Here is a 23,173-nt window from a genome sequence, read left to right on the forward strand (position 1 = left end):
CAAATGCTACCCTGGTTAGACTAGGGCAGGCAGGTCTAAATGCTTCTTTTGCAGTGTTTGCACTATATTTCAGGAGTAGAATTTTTGATTATGCATTAAAAATACATTTTTTTACACAAAATTAATGTGGGTAGTTTTTGCAATGGCAAAGAGAAAAGCTTGAAGGCTTCTGTTCTTTCATCTGTTGTGAATGGTAGAACATTGTGAAACAGGCCATGTTTGATTAATGTTGAGTATGATAATGTAAAGGGCTTTGAAGAAATCCCATCTGTTCATCATCAGCTGGGAAGTTAAACTTTATCATATATCTTAAAAAAAATTAGAAAAGCAATTTAAGCAGTAAACAGCTGGCAACGGTCAGGCTGAACTAGCAAATTAATTTTAATAATTTACAGGGGGTGGATTTAGTTCCATTTTCATGCCTTTTGAACTATTCTGCATATTGTAACTCATAGTTTTAGAAAATGCTGCATTATCTTCCACTCATTCTGAGTTTGAGCTGATGTACTGAAGAAGGAATTAATTTGTAGGCTTGTACAACACAATTGTGTTAGCAATTGAGGGTTTTTTTTAAGTATTGCTAGCTAGGAGCTAAGCATGGGCTCCAGACTTACAGTAAATAAAATGAAGAAAACAGCCTGAGTCAGACTTGTCTTTAGTCTAGACAGTACTTTTCATGCCAAACATTGCTGGTCTCATTTCTGCTTGCCGGAGTTACTCTAATACATCAAATTCCTGATATGCTTTTATCAAGTGAGAGAGCTTTCATTTGCATGACTGTTAGCAGCAACAAATGTTTGGTTCTCCCTCTGTAGTGCTTTTATAACCTTATTAGTATTTATCATATAGTTTGTTTCTTGAAAATGCAGTTGTATATTTGTCTGCCTAGTGTACACTAAAGCAATGGAAAACTTCTTGTGAAGTTTATTAAGTTAATGTCAGTTTTGACCATCTAATTACAAACCATCAGATGAATTAATGACATAAGCTGGTGTAATGCAAAGTTCTAAAGTTGAGATGTAATACATACATTCAGTTGGGATGATGGCTGTTATTAATAGATAGATATTAATTCTCAATATTAAATATAGTGGCCAGGAATTGATGAGTTTCATGTATCTGAATTAAATTATAAACCCCTTATTTACAGTGTCTGCTTATATTATAAAAAACACATTTACAGTTACTATTGAGTACTCTCTTGTGGGCTATGATAGCAAGAGAGCACCAGCTCTTCATAGTGGCCTTGAGCCTTGAGTAGTGTTGTGAAGAAATTAGCTTGTCCTACTACTTATTAATTTGTATATTCCAACAGGAATAATAGATGAAGATGCTCCATTCAGTGCCCAGCATTGTTGTAGCCTTAGTGTACTGTGAGATTAAACTGCCTGAACCATTGCCTTGGGACATCTTAAATGTATGATAAAAAATCAGAGGGAAGGCTGACAAAACTGACATCTTGATTGGAGTCTGTAATAGACTGGAGTCTGTAATCCCAACCATGATGAAGAGGTAGATGAAGTATTCTACAAACAGCTGGAGGTCATCTCCAGATCGCCAGCCCTTGTTCTTGTGGTTAACTTTAACCTGCCAGATATGTGCTGGGAACTTAACACAGCAGAGAGGAGGCAGTCCAGAAGGTTCTTAGAATGTATGGAGGATAGCTTCTTGGCACAGCTGCTTATTTAAGCAACTAACCTGGAGAGTACCTTGGGAAGCAGCCCTTAAAAACAAAGGGGGTCCAGGATGGTTGGACCTACTTCAAACAGGAATTCTTGAAGGCAAAGGAAGCGACTGTCCCATTGTGCTGAAAGATGAGCTGACAGGGAAGGCAACCAGCCTGGATGGGCAAGCATCTTTTGAAGGAACTAAGGAAAAAAAACCAAGGTATATCACCTTTGGAAAGGGGGGGAGGTAACTCGAGATATGTTTAAGGATGTTGTTAGATCATGTAGGAGAAAAATTAGAGAGACAAAAGGCCAGTTAGAATTCAAACTGGCCACTTTTGTGAAGGACAATAAAAAGCATTTTTATATGTATATTAATGGTAAAAAGAGTGACAATAAAACCCTCACCTCTATTGGACTTGGAGGGGAATATTGTAATTAAAGATAAGGAAAAGGCAGGGGTACTAAATACCTTCTTTGCCTCAATTTTCAACAGTAAGACAGGAGGGCTTCAGGATAACTGGCCTCCTGAATCAGTTGATGGGGTCAGGGAGCAGTACAGTCCCCCTGTAATCCAGTAGGAAGCAGTTACAGACTTGCTGAGCCGCTTGGATACTCACAAGTCCATGGGACCAGATGAGATCCATCCTTGGGTACTGAGAGAGCTGGCAGATGAGCTGGCCAAGCTGCTGTCCACATCATTTGCCGCCAGTCGTGGCTCACTGGAGAGGTCCCAGATGACTGGAAGCTGGCCAGTGTGATGCCCATCCACAAGAAGGGCTGGATGGAGGATCCTGGAAATTACAGGCCTGTCAGCCTGACCTCAGTGCCAGGCAAGATTATGGAGCAGATCATCTTGAGGGCAATCACAGTGCACCTGCAGGATGGCCAAGGGATCAGACCTAGTCAGCACTGATTTAGGAGAGGTGGGTCCTGCCTGACCAACCTGATCTCCTTTTATGACCAGGTGACCTGCCTGGTGGATGTGGGGCAAGCTGTGGATGTAGTCTGTCTGGACTTCAGCAAGGCCTTTGACACCATCCCCCACAGCAAACTCCTGGCCAAGCTGTCAGCCTGTGGCTTGGACAGGAGCACTCTGCGTTGGGTTAGGAACCAGCTTGAGGGCCAAGCCCAGAGAGTGGTGGTGAATGGTGCCACATCCAGCTGGCAGCCAGTCACTAGTGGTGTCCCCCAGGGATCAGTGTTGGGCCCAATTCTGTTTAATATCTTTACTGATGATCTGGATGAGGAGATAGAGTCCCCCATTACTAAGTTTGTGGATGACACCAAGTTGGGAGCAGGTGTCGATCTGTTGGAGGCTAGGAGGGCTCTGCAGAGGGACCTTGACTGGCTGGACACACGGGTGGAGCCCAACAGGCTGGCATTCAACAAGTCCAAGAGACAGGTTCTGCACTTTGGCCACAACAACCCCATGCAGCACTACAGGCTGGGGTTGGAGTGGCTGGAGAGCAGCCAGACAGAAAGGGACCTGGGGGTACTGGTTGACAGCCGCCTGAACATGAGCCAGCAGTGTGCCCAGGTGTCCAAGAAGGCCAATGGCATCCTGGCCTGCATCAGGAATAGTGTGGCCAGCAGGAGCAGGGAAGTCATTGTGCCCCTGTACTCAGCACTGGTTAGGCTGCACCTTGAGTACTGTGTCCAGTTCTGGGCTCCTCAATTTAAGGACATTGAGATACTTGAACGTGTCCAGAGAAGGGCAACGAGGCTGGTGAGAGGTCTCAAGCACAAGCCCTATGAGGAGAGGCTGAGGGAGCTGGGGGTGTTTAGTCTGGAGAAGAGGAGCCTCAGGGGAGACCTTACTGCTCTCTACAACCACCTGAAAGGAGGTTGTAGACAGGTGCGGGTTGGCATCTTCTCCCAGACAACCAGTGACAGAACAAGAGGACACAAGTCTCAAGCTGCGTCAGGGGAAGTTTAGGCTCAAGGTGAGGAGAAAGTTCCTCACAGAAAAAGTAATTAGCCATTGGAATGGCCCAGGGAGGTGGTGGAGTCACCGTCCCTGGAGGTGTTCAAAAAAAAGATTGGATGTGGCACTTGGAGCCATGGTTTAGTTGTCAGGTGGTGTTAGTTACCATTTGATATGTTGGACTTGATGATCTCTGAGGTCTTTTCCAACCTGGTTGACTCTGTGATTCTGTATCTGAGCATAGTAGCAAGCTTGGCTTGTGTTTTGCACCAGTGGCCCCTAACACAGGTGATGTAACTGTGGATACAGCGGCTGAGCCCCCATGCAGAGACAGGAGCAGCACGAGGGCTCGGACAGAGCTCCGGAATTTGGCAGAGGCCACCTCACAGGAAAGGGAAGAAGCAGTAGTACTTCTGAGCTGGTAGGAGGTTTATGTGGCAAGCTGTCACCAACAGTCATAGCAAAAACAGCTGCTTTTTTGAAGAATTGGGAATACATGGTAGTAGAACTTTTAAAATTATTTAAAAAGAATCTCAGTGGGGACTGGGGTGATGCTTGTTACCAAACCCAAAATATTTCCTTGTGACATCTTCCATTTTTTATTAATCAGTTTCAGTGCTGATATATTACTTGCCTTCTCTCTGGAGCTCAGGCTCTCTCTCTCTTCTGAGATCAACTAGAAGGGATAGTTCTGAAGATTTCACAGTGATCAACACAAGGGAAAAGACCCCGAACTCCTCACTTTGTTGCTGAGCCCAGTAGAAATCGTACCTTCTTACTTAGAGGTCCTGCAGCACTGATTGACCCTCTATGTTCTGGTCTAGGAAGAGAAAATCCAGGTCCTTCACTGGCATCTATACCCTAACTGTTGATAGAGCTGTGTAACTGCTATCAGATAGCTTCCATGATGTACTTAAGTGGAATTTCCTTCCATTCTAACGGAATGTGCAGCATCCCAGCTATACAATATCCTTTTGATTACAAACTAATGTCTTCAAGAGTGAGGTTATGTTGAGAAGAATTTGAATATCAAAAGAACAGTCAGAAGAGAAGAATTTCATAAATGCTTTTATGTTTGACCATATCAGCTTTTACTGGAACTGCACTTCTGGTGAGTAAGACCAATGAAACTGATTGGATGGCTGGCAAAAACTTGCTGTCAGTTAGCTTACATTCACAGTAGCAGCAGACACCCAATACCAGGCAACTTTAAAACATGGGAGTTTTATACCTATGCTCAAGATCATTGGTAGTAATACACCAAGACCATAAAAGCCAAGCACAAATGTGCAAGAAAAAGGGTCTAGACAAGCCCTAACTTTGGGTTCAGGCAACTGTTTTAAGCATGCACCTTGATAGGAGAATAGGTGATTTATTGTATACCAAAACCAAATCAGCAACTTGCACATCAGGTGAAGATGTTTTCTTTTAAAAGCTGGGAGTTTCTGGAGTCAAGATCACAGCTTTACTGTGTACTTCTGAGTAAATCACGCCCTTGTGTTTCATAGAGTCATAGAATGTTTCAGCTTGGAAGGGATCTTTTGAAGTTATCTAGTCCAACCCTGCAGTAAGCAGGGACATCTGTAGCTAGATCAGGCTGCTCGGAGCGCCATCCAACTTGACCGTGAATGTTTCCAAGGATGTGGCATCTTCTGCGTCTCTGGACAACTTGTTCCACTGTTTCCCTACCCTCACTGTGAAAACTTTCTTCCGTACATGTAGTCCTAAAGCTACCCTCTTTTAGTTTAAAACCATTACCCCTTGTCCTGTCACAAAAGGCCTTGCAAAAATGATTATCCCCATTTTTTTATAGGTCCCATTTAAGTACAGAGAGGCCACAATAAGGTCTTTCTAGAGCCTTCTCTTCTTCAGGCTGAACAACCCCAATTCTCTCAATCAGTCTTTATAGGAGAGGTGCTCCAGTACTCCAGGCCCTCCTCTGGACCTGCCTCAACAAGCTAATGTCCTTCTTGGGTTGAGGATGCCTGCTCTGGACACAGTACTTGAGGTGAGGCCTCACCAGGGCAGAATAAAGGGGCAAATGTGCTTTCCTCAACCTGCTTGATGCAATTCTTTTGCAGCAGCCCAGGATATGATTGGCCTTCAGGGCTGTGAGCACACATTCCTGGCTTACACCCAGCCTTTCATCCACTAGTACCCCCAAGTCTTCTTCCTCAAGGCTACTCTCAATCCTTTCATGTCCCCGCCTGTATTCATACCAGGGATTTCCCTCACCCAGGTGTAGGACCTTGCACTTGACCTTGCTGAACCTTATGATGTTCACCACACAGGTCTGCTTTTCCATCTCATCCAGGTCTGTCTGGAAGCATGTCAACTGCACCACTTCACTTGGTATTGTTTGCAAACTCACTGGGGATGCACTCAATTTTACTGTTTATGTTGTGGATGGAGATATTATACAGCACTGGTCCCAGTACCAACCGGTCCAATGTCCCTAAAGCCTCTATTTGATCTACTGGTAGGAAACCTTAAGACAATGTGGAATGTACAGTATTTTCTCTTAATCTGGGTTAAGGACTTTTAATAAGTATAACTAAATTGTAACACTATTAGAAAAAAATTGACCTTGAGATAGTCTGAGGAGTTAGGTTTCTGTTGTGTGTAATAGTCATATAATGTCTCTAATGAAAGCACTTTTTCTCAAACAGATCCAAATTTATAAGCATTTGTTGTATAGAACAAACTCCCATTGTCTGTCCTGACCACAAACACAGCAGTTACTAAGCATCCTTGAATAACATGACTAAGGAATCAGGTATTGCTTTGGAGACAAGGGCTGGCTCTGGCTCCATATGTCAGAAAACAATCTGACTTCTTACTCAGCTGTAACTCTTCAGTCTCACCACTATGGGGAAGTGCTGCTCAGCTGTCCTCTGTGATACAGGGTCCATGCCTATTCTCAGAGGACAGTTATTTACCCTGTAGAACTGTTGCTTTTTGAGGAGTGGTTGTTACAAAGCCTGTAACTTTCTTTTCCGCTTGTGCAGACTGAGCTTAGCACAGACCCTCAGTTGAGAAGAAAGTGAACGAGGCTTACAGCATCCCGTTCTTTTATGTCTTCATTTGAGCAAAGGACAATGTAGTCCTAGTAGCCACTGTCATTATATTAGTAATTGATACTTCTCTTTGAGGAATGCATATCTGTACATTGTGATCTACACTTGCTACAACTTCTTGAAACCTTGCTATTAGTAGGTTTGTTACTCAAAGGTGTGCTGCTACTTGCTATACAGTGGAACCCTGCAGCTCAGAGCCCCATAGTGGCCTGCAGTTTCATTGCATTTGGCTAACAGCTGTGTGATTTGCTCCCTTGCTTGTTTATCCTGGGTAGCACTGTGAAAGAGTGAAGACAGTTTCTTCTGTTGTTGGTGGCTAAATAACAATGTTTTTCGAGAGAAGGAGAAGGGAACTTCTAACGAAAGCTCACAAGGTCTTGTGCAGGGAGAACCTGAGGTCTTAGGGAGGACCCTAACAATACAAGTAAGAAACTGGGATTGACTGGCAATGAGAATTGGTGAGCTTGAAGGAATCAGCTTGTTTTACAGGATGGGAAAATAGTTTTGCTACTAAAGGAAGCCATACGGTTATGAGACATTTGTTAGAGACGTTCAATAGTGCAGGCAAAGACCAAGTGGATGGGGAAGGTAATGTGGAACTGGGAAACAGAGACTTTCTGGTGAGATGGGAGGCAGACTGAAAAAGGGAAGAGGAACAGTGCTGTGTTCTATGGCTTAGAGGAGTATGGTGGGGAAGAGAAAAGAGTTTCTGGGATCAGAGAGGGAAAGTCAGCTAGGCTTAGGTTCTAGTTAACATACCTAGTATTAAGTGACAGCTCTAAGAAATAGAGAAAGGTTTGAATGCACTTTGCTTCTTTGACCAGTCTGAAAGCTCTCTGTGTGAACGAAGTTGAGCACCAACTCAGGATTTTAAGGAGGGCTTTTTCCCATTCCTCACTGTTTTCTGAGCTGTCCATGACATTTCTCTTGCTATGTCAAAAAGGAAGTGTAGTCTTTTTCTGTTCCTCTAGTCTTTGTTAGGTGTTTGCTGAGCTAACGAGACAAGGAAAATGAAAAATATATGGAATATCAGGTACTTAATTGTAAGCTAGTAAGTTTCCCAAACTGTTTCAAGAAATTGGGGTACAGATGAATTTGTCTTTATTTTCTTTTTTACCAGTAGTTTCTAAGTTATTGTTACCTCATTCTGTTCCTTTTTTTTTTATTTCCTTCCTAAAACAGGATGATACCCCTTTCATCACAGACACTAATGATGAATCTTCATCATGGCCAAACACAGGAATATGTGATCAAACCCAAATATTATCCAGTGAAAAAAGTGATTTCAGGAGAACAGTCCACTGAGGGCACATTACCACTGAGACTGGGCCAGGATCAACTTGTATCACCTTTTCAGTGTGAGTACAACTGCAAAAAGCCTGCTCCCTTCTCTCCTTCTCCCCCAAAAGTCCCTCCCCCTTTTTTAAGATCGAAAATTTCTTTTGTTCACCTTAATTGCCATTAATACTTCAAGGAAGAGGTTAAACGAATTAAATGTGAGAAAATTCTTAGATTAGCAAACGTGCCAACATTCTGTGTCCTGCTGAGAGGCAAAACAGACTTCCTGGATGAAGAAAAGAAAATTGAATTGACTGCTGGAATCTCATAATGCTATTTTGGATGGTAGTTTTTCCTTCAGATGGAGGGTGCTTTGTGAACACTTGCTTGAGTAGGCTTTACTGTGAGTGTAGTCAGTATAAGATGACTGTACCCTTCGTTCAGTATGATGGGTACCGTTACTGGAAAGCTGAAGTCCAGGATTGTGGTCTCCCTGGTGACCCTTTTTCTCTGTATTTAGTTTGTGTTTATGACCTTCTGCACACTGTGAAGGCTGCATGAGAGTTTCTGCCTCATATATTAAAAAGGGTTGTATAGGTGCCCAGTTTGTAGCCTGGGCTCATGCCCCCTTTGTGTGAGGAGCTCGAGGATAACTTTATCTTAAAAGATGAAGATTGTAGTGGATTATGGGTTAGATGTTTCAGACCATCTTCTGGCTTGATTTGGAGATATGGTTTGTGTGAACATCCCTGAATTTCTGCCTCACACATCTTTATGGTCTGTCTGTTTATACTTAAATGCAACCCTCTGCTTCCTTTCCCTGAAGTGCAAGTTACATCACATCAACAGAGCCTGAAAATTCAGTACGCCATTTGGGTTACAATCATAGAATCATAGAATCATAGAATCATGAAGGTTGGAAGAGACCTCAAAGATCATCGAGTCCAACCTGTCACCCTAAACCTCATGACTATCTAAACCATGGCACCAAGTGCCACGTCCAATCCCCTCTTGAACACCTCCAGGGATGGTGACTCCACCACTTCCCTGGACAGCCCATTCCAATGGCCAACCACTCTCTCTGTGAAGAATCTTCTCCTCACCTCCAGCCTAAACCTCCCCTGGCGCAGCATATAAAGTCACCATGAATTGTGAAATGCATTTACCTGCCAGTAGCCATTTCTACTATCAAGCATTTTGATCTTTTGTGCTGTGGACCATAAGCCTTCTCCCGAGACCACCCAGCATAATTAGTCATAAAGCTTGAATAAAAGTTTTGAGTTGTTCAGTGCTAAATCCGTAATTCTAATTCATTGTGCTTAATGAGGGAGACTGTTAGAACCGTTTATACTGGTTTTGAAAAAGTCTTAAATTTAAAAAAAAACAAACAAAACCAAAACCCTACTCTAGAAATTATATTAAAGACTTTGAATTAAACTTTTAACTTTTTTTTTTTTTTTAGTTTGTGAACTCACTCAAATTCTCAGAGTAGTTACATTTTTATTTCGTAATTAATTCTGAGTCTTTATGCCCAGTATTGTAACACAGTTTTATTTATTTGGCCATATATTGCCTTTTTTTTTTTTTTCCAAATGGCTCATCCAGTCTTTCCTTAAACACCTCCAGGGACACTGACCCCACCACCTCTCTGGGCAGCCCATTCCCATGGGCAGTCACTCTTTCTGTGAAGAACTTCTTTCTAAGATCAAGCCTAAACTTCACCCTACACAGCTTGAGGCGGTGTCCTCTTGTTCTGTTTCTGGTTGCCTGGGAGAAGAGACCAACCCCCCTGTCCCCCCGCCCGGCTACAACCACACTTCGGGTAGTTGTAGAGAGCAATAAGATCTCCCCTCAGGCTCCTCTTCTCCTGGCTAAACACCCCTAGCTCCCTCAGCCATTCCTCATAGGGTTTGTGTTCCAGGCCCCTCACCAGCTTCGTTGCCCTTCTCTGGACACATTCAAGCAACTCAACATCATTCTTGAATTGCGGGGCCCAGAACTGGACACAGTACTCAAGATGCAGCCTAACCAGTGCTGAGTACAGGGGCACAATGACTTCCCTGCTCCTGCTGGCCACACTATTCCTGATACAGGCCAGGGTGCCATTGGCTTTCTTGGCCACCTAGGCACACTGCTGGCTCATGTTCAGCCAGCTGTCAACCAGTACCCTGTGGTGGGTTGAAATTGCCACCAATATTATCTTCACCAGACTAGCTCAGTTTGGAAGCAAATGAAGCTGTATTTACAAGTGAAACTACAATCTACAATGGAATGCAATTAATATATACAAAATATACATAATTTACTATATTTGCAGGTATTTAAAATTAATGGAAACAGCACAAAAAACTTCCTGGCCAAATCCAGGAAAGCTGGCTCTCTGCCTCCTCCTCTTCCACCCCCTGTCCAAAGGAAAGAAAGAGAGAGAGAAGCAGAGATTATGTTAGAACTTGCCAAGGTCAGCAAGCAGGTTGTTATCTTCCCCAGCAAAGGAAGCAAGAAGAGAAGAAAACACCCAGTTAGACTGCTGCAGCAGAACAGACCAGACTCAACCTTGTTTTGAGAACAAAATCTTAAGGGTGCTATCCTTCCAACTGAATCTTTTAGAATAATGATTATTTTCCTTTTTTACACCCAATAGTGGTTTATTTACATTCTTACAAATTTCTGCTCAAGATCTGTGGAAAAATTTTAAAGGCATAGCCCTAAAACCAGTACATACCCCCAGGTCCTTTCTGCCTGGCCACTCTGCAGCCTGTAATGCTGCATGGCGGGTGGGGGGTTGTGGCCAATGTGTAGAACCTGCCACTTGTTAAATCTCATGCTCTTGGACTCAATTCAGAGGTCAGGGAGTGATGCTAAGGCTGTGCTTTGATTAAACAGGTATAGCCAGCAGAATGAGTTGGGTAAAAAGAGAATGAACAGTTAGATGGCTAACGAGTAGAAATAACTGAAAAATCACCACACAGTCTATTTAGGGAGTGTAGAGTCAAGTTCACTTCAGTCACTCATGGGAACCAACATTCATGTCATGTTCCTGAGGTTGTACATAATCAAATTCAAAGAAGAGAATAGGGTAAGTGTATGAATGTCAGGGACTTTTTTTGGTTTGTTTTCTTAAATGCAAAGCACTTGCATGTGTGTTCAAAGCCTTTGCTTCCATGAAGAGGTGAGGGGAACTTTTCAGGAACATTCTAAAACATTTAAGAAAAGGGTTTTTTGGTGCAGTCAGCACTCAGGTCAAACAACAGTGTGGCTTTTGTGATTTTTAAAACTTGAACTATTTTATTAAAGCATCATCCATTTCCTCTCTCCCATTGAAAAGTATTACCTATACTGCTGTTGAAAGAAATAGTAGTTCATAATAGCCATTTAAACTTTGGATTTGGTTCCAGTGGGACTTGGAAACAAGAAGCTAAACTCCAAATATAAATTAAACCTGATTCACACTAATGCAGTTAACTCTATCAAATCATCCAGCACATTTATTTTGCATTTTCTTTAAGAAGTAGAGTGACAAAATCTGAAAAAAAAAAAGTGTAACAAATCAACATAGTTGCTTTGAATTATTTTTTGTTTCACTGGTTGTTTTTTGTTTGTTTTTTGTTGTTTTGTGGGGGTTTGTTTGTGTGGTTGTTTAGGGGTTTATTTAGCAATTATGAAAGATAATGGAGTTCTTTGAAATCCTTGGAGACAGCACAACTCTATAAATACAAACTGATTCTGTCAATATACTGTAGCTGCAGGCACTTTAACAATACTCTTTCTAATCTGTTTTTGTGATTGTTTGTACATCCATAAAGAGCTCACAACTGAGAAGGCCAGTAAATCAGTACCCCCAAACAAGTACTGTTTTTTCCTCTTTGACTCAAAAGATGTTATGGCCCTGGGCTCCCTAGTAATTGCATATCTGCATGACAGGTAAAGGCTGCTGATGCTTTTATAGGAACTAATTTAAATGTTTCATTAACCCAAAAATGAATTATGATCTCTCTATACCTTAAAATATGGAGGCCAAGGCTGATAAACAGCAGTGTGAGGGAAAATGCTGGAAAAACAGATTGCTGATCTGGCAAACAGATTCAAAATCAGTTCAAAATGTGTTATAGGTAGGGGAAAACAAAGTCCGAGACAAATGCATTTCAACTGCTATGATGAAAGAGAATTGGCTTCCAAACCCAAGGATTTCTCAAGAAGTAAAACAGAAGAGGCTTTCCAGAAAACTCTGCAAGGGAAAACCTCTATGATGTGTTTGAAAAATAGTAATGTAGCTGAATATAGAGTCCAATTAAACTCACACAATTAAATATTAAAAGTCCCTTAGCCAAGCTAACTCCAGAGTTGCTGTGAAACAAGCCTTCAATATCAACAATTCATTCTGACTGTTGCAATTAGCTAAGTCTGGTTCTACTTGTAAGAGATGTGGAGGTGTTCTTTGATGTCAATACTGTCGTCCTTGCCAGAAGGAAAGAAAAAGTATTGACCAAAAAAAGTACTGCAAGAAGGTCCTCTCATACCCAGTGAAACTGAGATTTCAGAATTGGTGATATCCTTATTTCTGTTATTTTCTCCCCCTTCAGAAAATTAGAGGAAAAAAAGATCTTTGCTTTATGAATTGCTGAGAGTTGAGTAGTGATTCAGCATGTGGAGTGGGCTATGTTCATTTATAACTTATTTATAACTTAATTACATGACTTGCTGTCCTTTATTACTGTTTACAGTTTGACTTCCTTAGTGCATTTGAGTTGCTTCCTTTCAGGAAACGGATTGTTAAATGGGTATAGTTAGAAAGGTAATATTAGTTCAGTTTTTATTTCCTATTCTTTCTGGAAATGGTAAACGTTTTTAGAGTGTAGCACTTTAGACTTGATTCTCATATAAGGGAGTCATGTATGCTTGAAGTGGGAAACTGTCTATCTCAAGAATTTATTTTCTAAAGTAACACTCTTGCAGCTTAAGACTTGTAATACTGTCATAAGGCTTGGTAAAATCTGTTGTCATGATTGTGAAAGGAGCCAGATAATTACCTTAGGCAAAATGCATAATTTCATATGAATGAAATCAAGTGGGAATGAGTCTCGTTCCTGATGTATGAAGGCCTAAGTGAGACCTTTTTGAAAGAGTCCTATTGATAAAGTGGGCAGTACTGATTGTAGTTATCTGGTAATGATAAGATGTCAATGACAGTAATAATGTGTGTTCATCTGTGCCCACCTGAGTTTGTGTGTGGCTGTAAGTTTTTGTGTGTGAAGAGACTGACTTCACTACTGGGGTGTGCAGTTCCTGCAACAGTCTCTGCAGTAGCCTTTGTGAGTGGAAAATTGTGGTGGACTGTGAAGCCATTCCTGCTTCATTACAGCTGAGATGAACACTGTGTAGAATGGCTTTCTGTCCTAGATATATGTCTGTATCTAAATGTGGCTTTTTGCCTTTTGTTCCCTTGTCCCCTCAAGTTCAGATCCGCTTTAGGTACCAAAGAATCTGGATAACTTGAATGGAAGTTTAAAAAGGCTTGTGGACCTGAAACCTGTGCTAGGTTGCTTACAGCTGGAGTTGTCTCCAACCCCCAAACCTAAAGCATGGATGTGAACTTCAAAGCACAAAGCTCCTGAAGAGCTTGAAGTTTTGTTTCCAAAGTGATTCACTTTGAAGAAGGAAAGCTATCTGGGTGCTAATATTTTGCTTAATTCCTATCTAGACCTGCAGCTGAAGCACTTGATTGTACTTCTAAGGATAGTCAGGCAGACAACTAAGGCTTGTTAAACTCTCTTGCAGGATTAAGCTCCATAAGGAGCACTGCAGTATGGTCATGATGGAATTTGGAACCCAGCTGTGCAGTGAAGAATTGCCTACTTCCTCAAAGAAACGTGTCTGAGCCCTAAAAGGATTTGAACTAAGCAATCTTACATCTCCTCAGTGTTTCCCGTTTAATGGGTGGGGCACATTCCTCTTCAATATGCTGGTTAGGCTGCTTGCTCCATGCAATGAACTTTACTCATCTCTTATACAAGAGACCTAGAACTGATCAGTGGTACAACTCAGGGGTAAAATTTAGGGTTTTTAACATCTCATCCATTTGTGACTCTAGTCTACATATAATACCTTTAAATTAAAACTGAAAACAGATTTAAATAATTATCCCTAAGTAAATTTAACCGAATAAAACTGAGGATATTCCATCAGATATCTCAATACATTGCAGTCTCTTTCTCTTTTTAATTTTTTTTAAATTGTTCTATTTTTCTGGAACATTCTGAACTGTGCAAAGGGAAATGGTCATTATATTTCTCTTGATCAGCTATTGATTAGAGGTTTTAATTGCTTTAACATGAAACTGTAATTCAGAATAGGATGTCCATTGCCTGAGGGTTGCATATGGAGAATATTTGTAGTGGTAAAAAAGGAAGACAAAAGCTGATTCATTAAACCTGCTTGACAAATCTCAGATTCTGAATCTGTGTGAGTTTATGTTATGCACTTGCACAGGACAAAAATTTATGTAATTTCTGTGAATTCCTCTGACTTACTCTAAAAAAGCTGTGTGAGTAGGAGAATTTATCAGTGAAAGGCTCTGGCTCCTGCAGGGGACATGTAAATACAGTTGTGAGTGTCTTGTTCCTTTTGATACTTCAAGTGACAGTCATCCCTATAGAAGAAAACAGAAACCTGTGTTGTAGATGGCAACAGACAGCAAGTTTTGCTGTAGTAAATTACTTCAAACAATATACTGTTTACCTTCATCTTTTTCTTAAACTGAGATTAATAGAATTATGTAGTGGTTTACTTGCCTCTCCTAGAACTGACTAAAAACTTTGTTAATTTAGGTGTAGTTTTTTGGTTTTGTTTTGGTTTTGGATTTTTTTTTTTTTTGTTTGGGGGGTGTGCATAGTGAGAATGACAGTGATGAAAACAGCAGAAATCCTTCTTCTCTCTGCTGTGACAGGGAGCAAGGAAGAAATTGTATTTCCGTGATAATCAGGAAGGGAAAAGGATTTTCCAGACACCTTTTCCAGGTATCTTCTTCCTTAGCTTGGGTGCATCAAGTCTTCTCAATGATTTACTTGCCTGTCTGTCACGGATGCTTTAGAAGCAAGCACATGATGATTGTGGTAGAAACATTTAAACAAGACAGGAGGAGGAAGTGATGTGAAGATGTAATGACATGGCTAATCAGAAATAGGTGTATAAAGAAGTGTGTGTTATAGCAATAGTGGCAATAAGAATGGACACAAAACCCAGCTGGGGAGATCACTGCTCAGTGTTGTAACAGGCAGCTGGATCATGTTTTGCTCTTTGAAAGCCCTGTTGGTTTTCACAAAGACAATATAACTGAGTACTTGAAAGTGACAAAATATCAAAGGTTAAGCTGTATTAACTAATGAAATACCTGCCAGATCGTATAAATGCAACTAAAATAAGGAATTACAGAAATAGAAGGAATGCTGGAGTTAATTATATGTAAGTAATATGTAGCTGTAACTGTCCAGACAGTAATTAAAGTACAGCTTGATACACTGACTCCTTCAAAATATTTGACTGTGTGGGTATGCACACATATACCTCACCTCATGCAGGACTGGGCAGGGATACTTTCAAGCATCAGGCAAGGCACTGGATCTTGGATTAAATAAAGCTGCATCATCTGATTTTTAGTTTCATTGCCATGCCTATTTTTTACCAATGCTTGTGAAGAGAACCAAGTGTCAGGTGTCCAAATGTACTGTAACAAAGTTTCTGGAAAGAGCGAAGGTTCATAACTGTATCTGAAAAGAGACATTCTATAGTGAAGACAAAACTGATATTACCCAGTGGCTGTGCCTTGCCTTTTTGAATCCACATGGTTTCCAGAGTTGCTTTTGCTTTTGACTGTTACAGGAAGAATAAAGCTTCTATTCTGCATAGTTTTCAGATGGATGAGGTTTGAATGAGGTTTGAATTCAGAAGGTTTTACTCCCATGCTCAGAGCAGAGTAAGGACCAAGTTCATTCCTGCTAAGGTTGTGTAGGGTACTTTCCACATTGCTTCACTGGGATGACATCTGTAACAACAGTACAGAAAGGGGATTTGGGAGATCTGTGCCCTTTTGGCCTAGCCTGTAGACTGGTTCTGAGCATGAGGCATTAATAATGAACTATTGCAAGAGAAAAATAAATTATACTCACATAAGCATTTTACATAAGATGTGTTAAGTAATTCTGCTGCTCTCCACAGCACTGATCAGACCTTGGCTGCAGTATTGTCTAGTTTTGGACAGCACATTTGAAGAAAGGTGAGGACCAAGTGAGTGGTATCAAAAGCAAACCAAAGAATGGAGGTATGCAGAATATGGCCTGTTAAACTGAAAATAGGCTTTGGTCTGGAGAAAGTGAGACCAAGGGATGTTCAATGTAGCAGTCTTCAAGTACATTAGAAATTGATCCATAGAAGAGTAAGATTTTGTCAGAGTTTGCTGTAGGTAAGGCAGATCAGTAACACACTTGAACTGCAACAGAGGATGTGGGTCAGGTATTAGGAATACCTTTATGAGAGGCTGAAGTACTGGAATACCCTCCTTAGAGTGACTGGAATCTGTATAACAAGAGTTTTGAGAGTAGGATGTGCAAACTTTTTATGTACTGCTGCTCTTTCATCCTGTGTTAAGAAAAAGAAGAGAGAAGGGATCAGGTCACCTCTCAGAATCTTTTTTGTGTTCCTTTTTATGCTGAACAAGGGATATATTCTCTCAACATATGATCTGAAATTTAGGGAAGATCTGCCTGTGGTCTGTATGTGAGTCTAGTGTCTCTTTATTGCTCTTCTCTCTTTTTTTCTTTCTTTTTTTTTTTTTAACTTTTTCTTCTTCTCCTTAGCATTAGTAAATCTTCCAGATGTTGATATACCTAAGACATATGATAGCTAAGTTTCAATTTATTCTTATCTTTGGGAACTAGGTTTTGGGGTTTGGTTTTGTTTTGTTCTCAATTTATGACCAAGTGGTGATAAGACAGAACTTCCTCATATTGTCAACAGTAAAAAAAGTCATTCAACAATAGTTCTAAAAGCTTAGCTATTTTACTCGTGTGGTTGATTTTTATGCAATATCAGCTTTCCTTTTGGCTGAACAAGCATATCTAGTAGTAAGGACTAAACCAGGTGGACTGACAAGATAACTAGGAGATACCTGTTTTAGGAAATAAGTAATTTCCTTAATTTCCTTCTTCCTTTTTTTTTTTTTCTGTCAGCATTTAATTAAGAAAAAAAAAAAGAGTTGGTCATCTGAGAAATTAAAATGTGAAATCTATTTGCTGTTTAAAGCTTATTGACTTTGATTTAAAAAAGATTTTTCATTCCAAAGTTCTTGTGCATCATGGTTGTAATTTAAAAACATGACATTGTCTAAGATAATTTGTTGTGAGGAGGAGAATGTAATTTTGAGACAGGATGTCCAAGTCTGATGAGATTCATGTACATACACATATGAAAACATACTGGGTTCAGTGCAAAAGTGTCATGAAAACAGGAGTGTCTGTCATTCTTGGAGGTACTAATGGTAAAGTTTACTTAATTCTGTTTCCTCAGGCGATTAGCCTTAGGATGTTTACAATATGTGAAGGTCCTACCAACCAATAGCCAAACACAAATCCTTCTAAAAGTAGAGTCAGAAAGAAGTTCTATGCAAGGTTTATGGTAGAGGTATGTGTAAACTCTAACAGATAAGATGTCATTTTTATTGTGAATAGTTTTGATTAGGTCACTGGAAGCACAAAAATATCATGCACACAGTAATATAATATTTGTCCAACATGTTAAAGTGTGTTCTTCTCTTCATCCCACCTGACCTGTTAGGCAGTACTGTGCAGATGTATTTTAAACCAAATACCAGTTCTGCTTTCACTCATGTAGCTAGCCCATTATCTTCCCACAAAACAGGGATATGTCACAAATTCTCTGAGACCTACTCTAGCTGTTGAACACTATCTAGTTAAATCTTTGCAGAATTATGGAGCTGTAAGAGCATCCATAAAACCAAGAAAAATATGTGTTTATAGAAATCCTTCTGGAAAGAAACAAAGGCTGAGTAGTATTATAAAGGGACTGAGGAGGTTGAGGTGGAATGCTTGCTCTTACAGAACTCTTCTGAGACATGGCTATGTGAACAGTTGTGACCACCTGTACCTAAAACCTACTGGTTGTCTCGTCTTAACTCGTCACCTTCTTTGCTAATGCAGAAAAAATTTAAAATCGTCAGTTTATCATAATGGACAGTGGGGGCAGAAGGGATTTTATGAAGAAATCCTCTTGCTTATGTTTTCCATTTTACCAGCAGTTGTTGCTAAATCATAAATTTATCACAGCAGGAGCTTGCTGTGTTCGTAATACTCTATCATAGTGACTTACAGAGATGGAAACAGAATCTCATACATGTGGTGCCAGTTTGCAAGTAAAGTCTCAGCACTTTACCCAGGCATCTTTGGTTTTTAAATCTGGCTCAAGAGTTTAACAGATTTTGGAAATTATGAATATGTTCTTCCACTGATCTCTCTGACAAATGTACATCAGAGATCTTAGGTGTGCACCTGAATTATGAGGCAGGATCATGGTACGATTGGCTAAGTCTCTTCATGAATTTGTTGCCTAGCTCAGGGATGAAGCTTTAGCCAGTATTAGTAATTCAGATTGTTGTCCTAATAAAGATGGGACAATCTGAGTTTATCTCTAGTACTGCCATTTTCTTGGTACCTTTGGTATTCATTTGATGTTTGTATCTTCTGATTTTGTTGTCATTCATTTATCTGTCTTGTCTCACGTTTTTTTTTTTCTTGTCTGGTGGTATATTTAAGAGCAGACTGAGGTGTTTAATTTCCATATGCTTAAAATTTATTTTGAAGAGTTTATGATATATTTTTGTGTACATATGAAAAATAAATTCCAGGTGTGTTGCAATAGCACCATCAATTCCCCCCCCCCTCCCCCCCCCCCGAAATGAATCTGAGATAATCTGTTGCAGATCTTTCATGGCTATGTCACCGTGGCGTCATCAGTATAGCTTCTGAAGTTTAAAGAGGAAAATAGTGTGTGCTACCTTAATGCACTCTGTCCTCCTTTACTATGAACTAGCCCAAAACCAAAAGAGGTCAAGGCCATATCAGTAATGAGTTTTTCTCTAACTCAGAACTGTGATGTTTAATATTAATACTGCTAAAACAGCTAAGACTATTGAAGCATACAGTTTCTCATTTGGAATTAATCATACCCTCTTTGGAGAAAAGGGAGGGAAAGAGCCATAAGGGAGAGGATTCAAGGAAGTCCAAGAGTTTGGCAGAGTTTCTGCCAAAAGCTCTCTTTCAGGAGAAAGGTTTGTGGTGTATTCTCAATTTAAATCTGTTAGGGTCACTAAACCTTAGGATGTGTGAGGATAGTACTGTCTACTTAGGTATAATGACAGTGAAGAATGAAGATAATGTCTCTGCTTTGAATCACCTCCTCATACACTGGTCCATTTTCAGCTCTGAGGCTATAATTGGCTTTGCATTCTTCCTAAATTTCTCCAAAAGAATTGAAGAAGTTAAAAGCTGTGGAATGCTAGGCAAGGAGAAGAAAATAATAGTTTCATTATAGCTTTCATAAATCTGAGATAGAGAAAGTCTTCCCATGTCAAAAGAATATGAAGCTGTCCTATTTCTAGCTTTCTGCAAATAGTAAACCAGGAATATCTGTGAGAATTGACTTTGCTTTATGGCACAAGCATTGCTGAACAATCTTTCAAATGTTAGTAGGGGCTAGGGCTTACTTTATGTTGGTTTTCAGTCTTCTTACTTCCCTGAAAAGTTGATAGAAATATTTTTTTCATGGATACTCTCTACTTCTTTATATACAGACCTGTGGTTTTTTTAAGGTACTGTTGAACTAATGTTCCTGTTTTGTTCCTCCCAAACTTACAGGCTAGCATTTTCTCACCCAAAGGGGCTGAGAGTCAAATCTACAATTTCAGTTCAGTCTCAAATTAAGGTGTCTCTTCTACCACAAAACCTGGTCCAATCTGAATGGTATGATAAAAGTGACTTATTAAAATAAGATTGTTTGTTTGTGTGTTGTTGGTTTGGTTTGGGTTTTTTTTGGTATAAGCATGTCCAAATTGTGTTACAGCTCAGAACTCAACGTAGTACAGAATAATATGAAGGAGAATGAAATCATAGTTTAGTTTCATCTATACTGGCAAAGCCAATTTTTAAGATATTTTTTTTTTTAAGCTAAGCTGGAAAACTTGTGTGGATACCCCAATACAGTGTAGGCAGAACTGACTCTTGTGACTCAAACCATATTTTTTTAATTAGATCATGTCCTAAAGGAAAAATGTTACTAAAACATCTGAAAATATAAAACATAAAATGGATTGGACTTTTCTAGGAAAAGGTATATATAACTATGCAAATAAAATACAGAGGTGGCAGTATTGCTTGTGTAGCTGTACTTAACACAAGGAAAACTTAGAAATTCTAGCTTTAACAGTTCACAAATCACTTATTGGGAAAGATGTATTAATAAGTTGTGTTAAAAACAAAGAACATCCCCACCACCACCACCACCATGCCCCCAGAAAAACAAAACAACTGCAAGCAAACACAAACAAACAAAACACACCAAAACAACAACAGCAACAAAAAAACAACCCACAAAAAGAAAGCTTGGCATCCCTGAACACAGGGTGTCTTCTCAATTGACTAAGATCACAGTACTAAACTCCAGCTGAAATATTTTATTCCTCTATTTGTCTGGGCTGTGCTTTTTCTAGCTGTTGTTTAGGAAGAATAAGGTGGGAGCATCTGTACTACAGCTGCTGTTGAAAAAGAGTAGTGCCTTTACAGTAGACAAAACAGTTGGCAAGATTGTTTTATTTGTTTATGAAGAGCTAGAGGCTTTATATTCTTTTGAAGTAGGAATATTTTCTTCATTGTACTGAGATTTAAAAAATATATTTGTCCAGAGGGTATTTCACAATGTTGGTTAGAAACTATCTGCCAATTTCTTTTTTATTTCTGTGACATGAAGGAGATTCTTCTGGTTTTGTATGTCATTTCTTGGGATTGCTAGGTTTGATACAAAAGTATTTGCTCATAGTGTCCACAAAGCTGCTGTTATATATTCACTCAAATTAACTGAATTTATTAGTAAGCGTGCAGAGGATAAACTGTTTTCTTTTTAAATAATTGCAAATGGAATCTATTTTTCCCCCTAATTTTCCTAATGAATAGTTTTAATCTCTTTTTCTGTCTTCAGCTGTTAGATGTGGAATCAAATGCATCTGGTTTTAAATCAAATTACACAACAAGAAGTTCTTCTAATTAACTTAATTTAAAATTGTTGTTGTCTTAGTCTTTGTTCTGGTCAGGTGTTTAAAATTACTGTAAGGAAGTATATATAAAAAAGACAATCTAGTGATTATTTTATCTTTTGAGTTCAGAACCAGTATTTTTAGGCATTGATAGTTAGCCTTTCCTCTGAGCTATTTATTAGTTAAAGGTTGACAGCATAGCTTAGTCTATAATATGTAAATCTGTGTGGAAAAACAGTGCCAAAAAAATGAAAAAATGGGTCGAGGCAGCTGCGTCACAAGGTTTGACCACTTCAGGCTGGGGTGCCAACAGATTTGAGACAGATGTTTTCAGACATGCCGCATGCCTAAAACATTTCCAGGGGTCGAGCTACAAATAGTGACTTAATAAGTGCAGAAACAGGAAAAGTATGCAGGAGGACACAAGAGTTTATTCACCCTTAGGTGCACAGCCAGCCTCTTTACATTACATCTGCCTGTCAGGGTTGGCTATTTAAGCTGTCATGCCCTTGGTATTGCTCTTTGTCTGCCTGTGAATAAAGTGCAGCATTGTGATTACTAATCCCACTCCAGTGACTTGACTTTAAATGTGGTTTTGGAGCAGATCCCGGAGTTCTGTTTGCTAAGCTTCCTACTCCTGTTTCAGAGACACCACTGGAGATCTATGAGCGAGCACGGCAGACTGCCCTCCTCCTGTAGACCTGTCGCCTTTTTCTCCCCGCTGCCTTTTTTTCCTCTTTCCTTTCTTCAAAACTTTTTTTAAGGAAATCAATGGATACCAAAGTGATCTGTTTATTTTTCTTTTTTTCTTTGCCTCCACTGACAGTGGGAAATCACACTGGTCGCATTAAGGTGGTCTTTACACCCAGCATCTGTAAAGTAACTTGTACCAAAGGCAACTGTCAGAACAACTGTGAGAAGGGAAATACCACCACCCTCATTAGTGAAAACGGCCATGCTGCTGACACTCTGACAGCCACTAACTTCCGAGTAGGTAAGTACCCTGAAACTGTTTGTCCTTAGCTGTCCTCTCTTGACTAACAGAGGGAGGAGATGTTTTATTATTAATACCAGTTGTGCATCTGTTGCTCTTTGTTTGAAAGGCTGTGCTGAGTAGGAACCATTGTATGTTAGAGAAGCTTTCTGGTATCCTTTGGAAATGTTCCCAAGAGTTCATTTTGTGTCATAGAAAAAAAAAATCTCTCTGAATGTTGGTCTGAATTTTCAGCTGCAGGGCTGCAGCGTGCTAAGCTGAAGCTTTTGGCAAAATTTATCCATTAAAGTTTTTGTTGGTAAATAGAGAAAATGTCAGATTTCTCAGAAACTTACGTTTTCTTTTTTTGCTAGTTGAATAGGTATCAAATGCACATAAAATCTAGCTACTGCAGTGAATCTGTCTTTAAAAAATTGTTCAAGACTTCCTTAAAATTACAACCCTCTTAAAAAATCCATCACCTTAAACCTTTTTCTTACTGCTGAGAGTAAATTAGATTTCATAATTACCACTTTTAGAAACCAAAATGCGGTTAAGTCCAATTAAGTTATTGAAGCCAGTCATTTCCCTGATAATGTGTATTCTTTTTACTTGCTCAATAGAGTCTCAGCAGTATGCTGATACCCTACAACTGCTTGACTGTGGTGAAACAAAACCTAAAAGCTATCTAGGATAATGATTAGCATGTTTTAACTGTACACTATATGATGTTGGTAGGAATTTGTGTACAAATATTAGTTCTGTAAGCTAAGAGAAATAGAGATACGTGGATATACACTTAATATTTGTTTCACATTATAATATCCTCAACAGCTCTAGGAAAATATATTATTGTTATCCTGAAATATCATAGTGTTCTCTTCAGAAAAACCAAACCTAACAAAAAACCCCAAACACAAACCAAAACCCGACAAAACA

General features: G+C 39.7%; 1 protein-coding gene across 1 annotated transcript in view; it reads left to right on the forward strand.

Moving 5' to 3' along the window:
- LTBP1 (latent transforming growth factor beta binding protein 1) overlaps window positions 1–23,173 on the forward strand; it is a 191,475-nt gene that overhangs the window by 43,335 nt on the left and 124,967 nt on the right. The window contains exons 4-5 of the mRNA XM_054398281.1: window positions 7,854–8,029; window positions 22,088–22,255. Coding sequence (XP_054254256.1) covers window positions 7,854–8,029; window positions 22,088–22,255 — 344 coding nt within the window. The remainder of the gene's footprint in view (window positions 1–7,853; window positions 8,030–22,087; window positions 22,256–23,173) is intronic.

Source organism: Indicator indicator, chromosome 2 (assembly GCF_027791375.1).
Source record: "Indicator indicator isolate 239-I01 chromosome 2, UM_Iind_1.1, whole genome shotgun sequence".
In the NCBI taxonomy this organism is placed as follows: Eukaryota; Metazoa; Chordata; class Aves; order Piciformes; family Indicatoridae; genus Indicator; species Indicator indicator.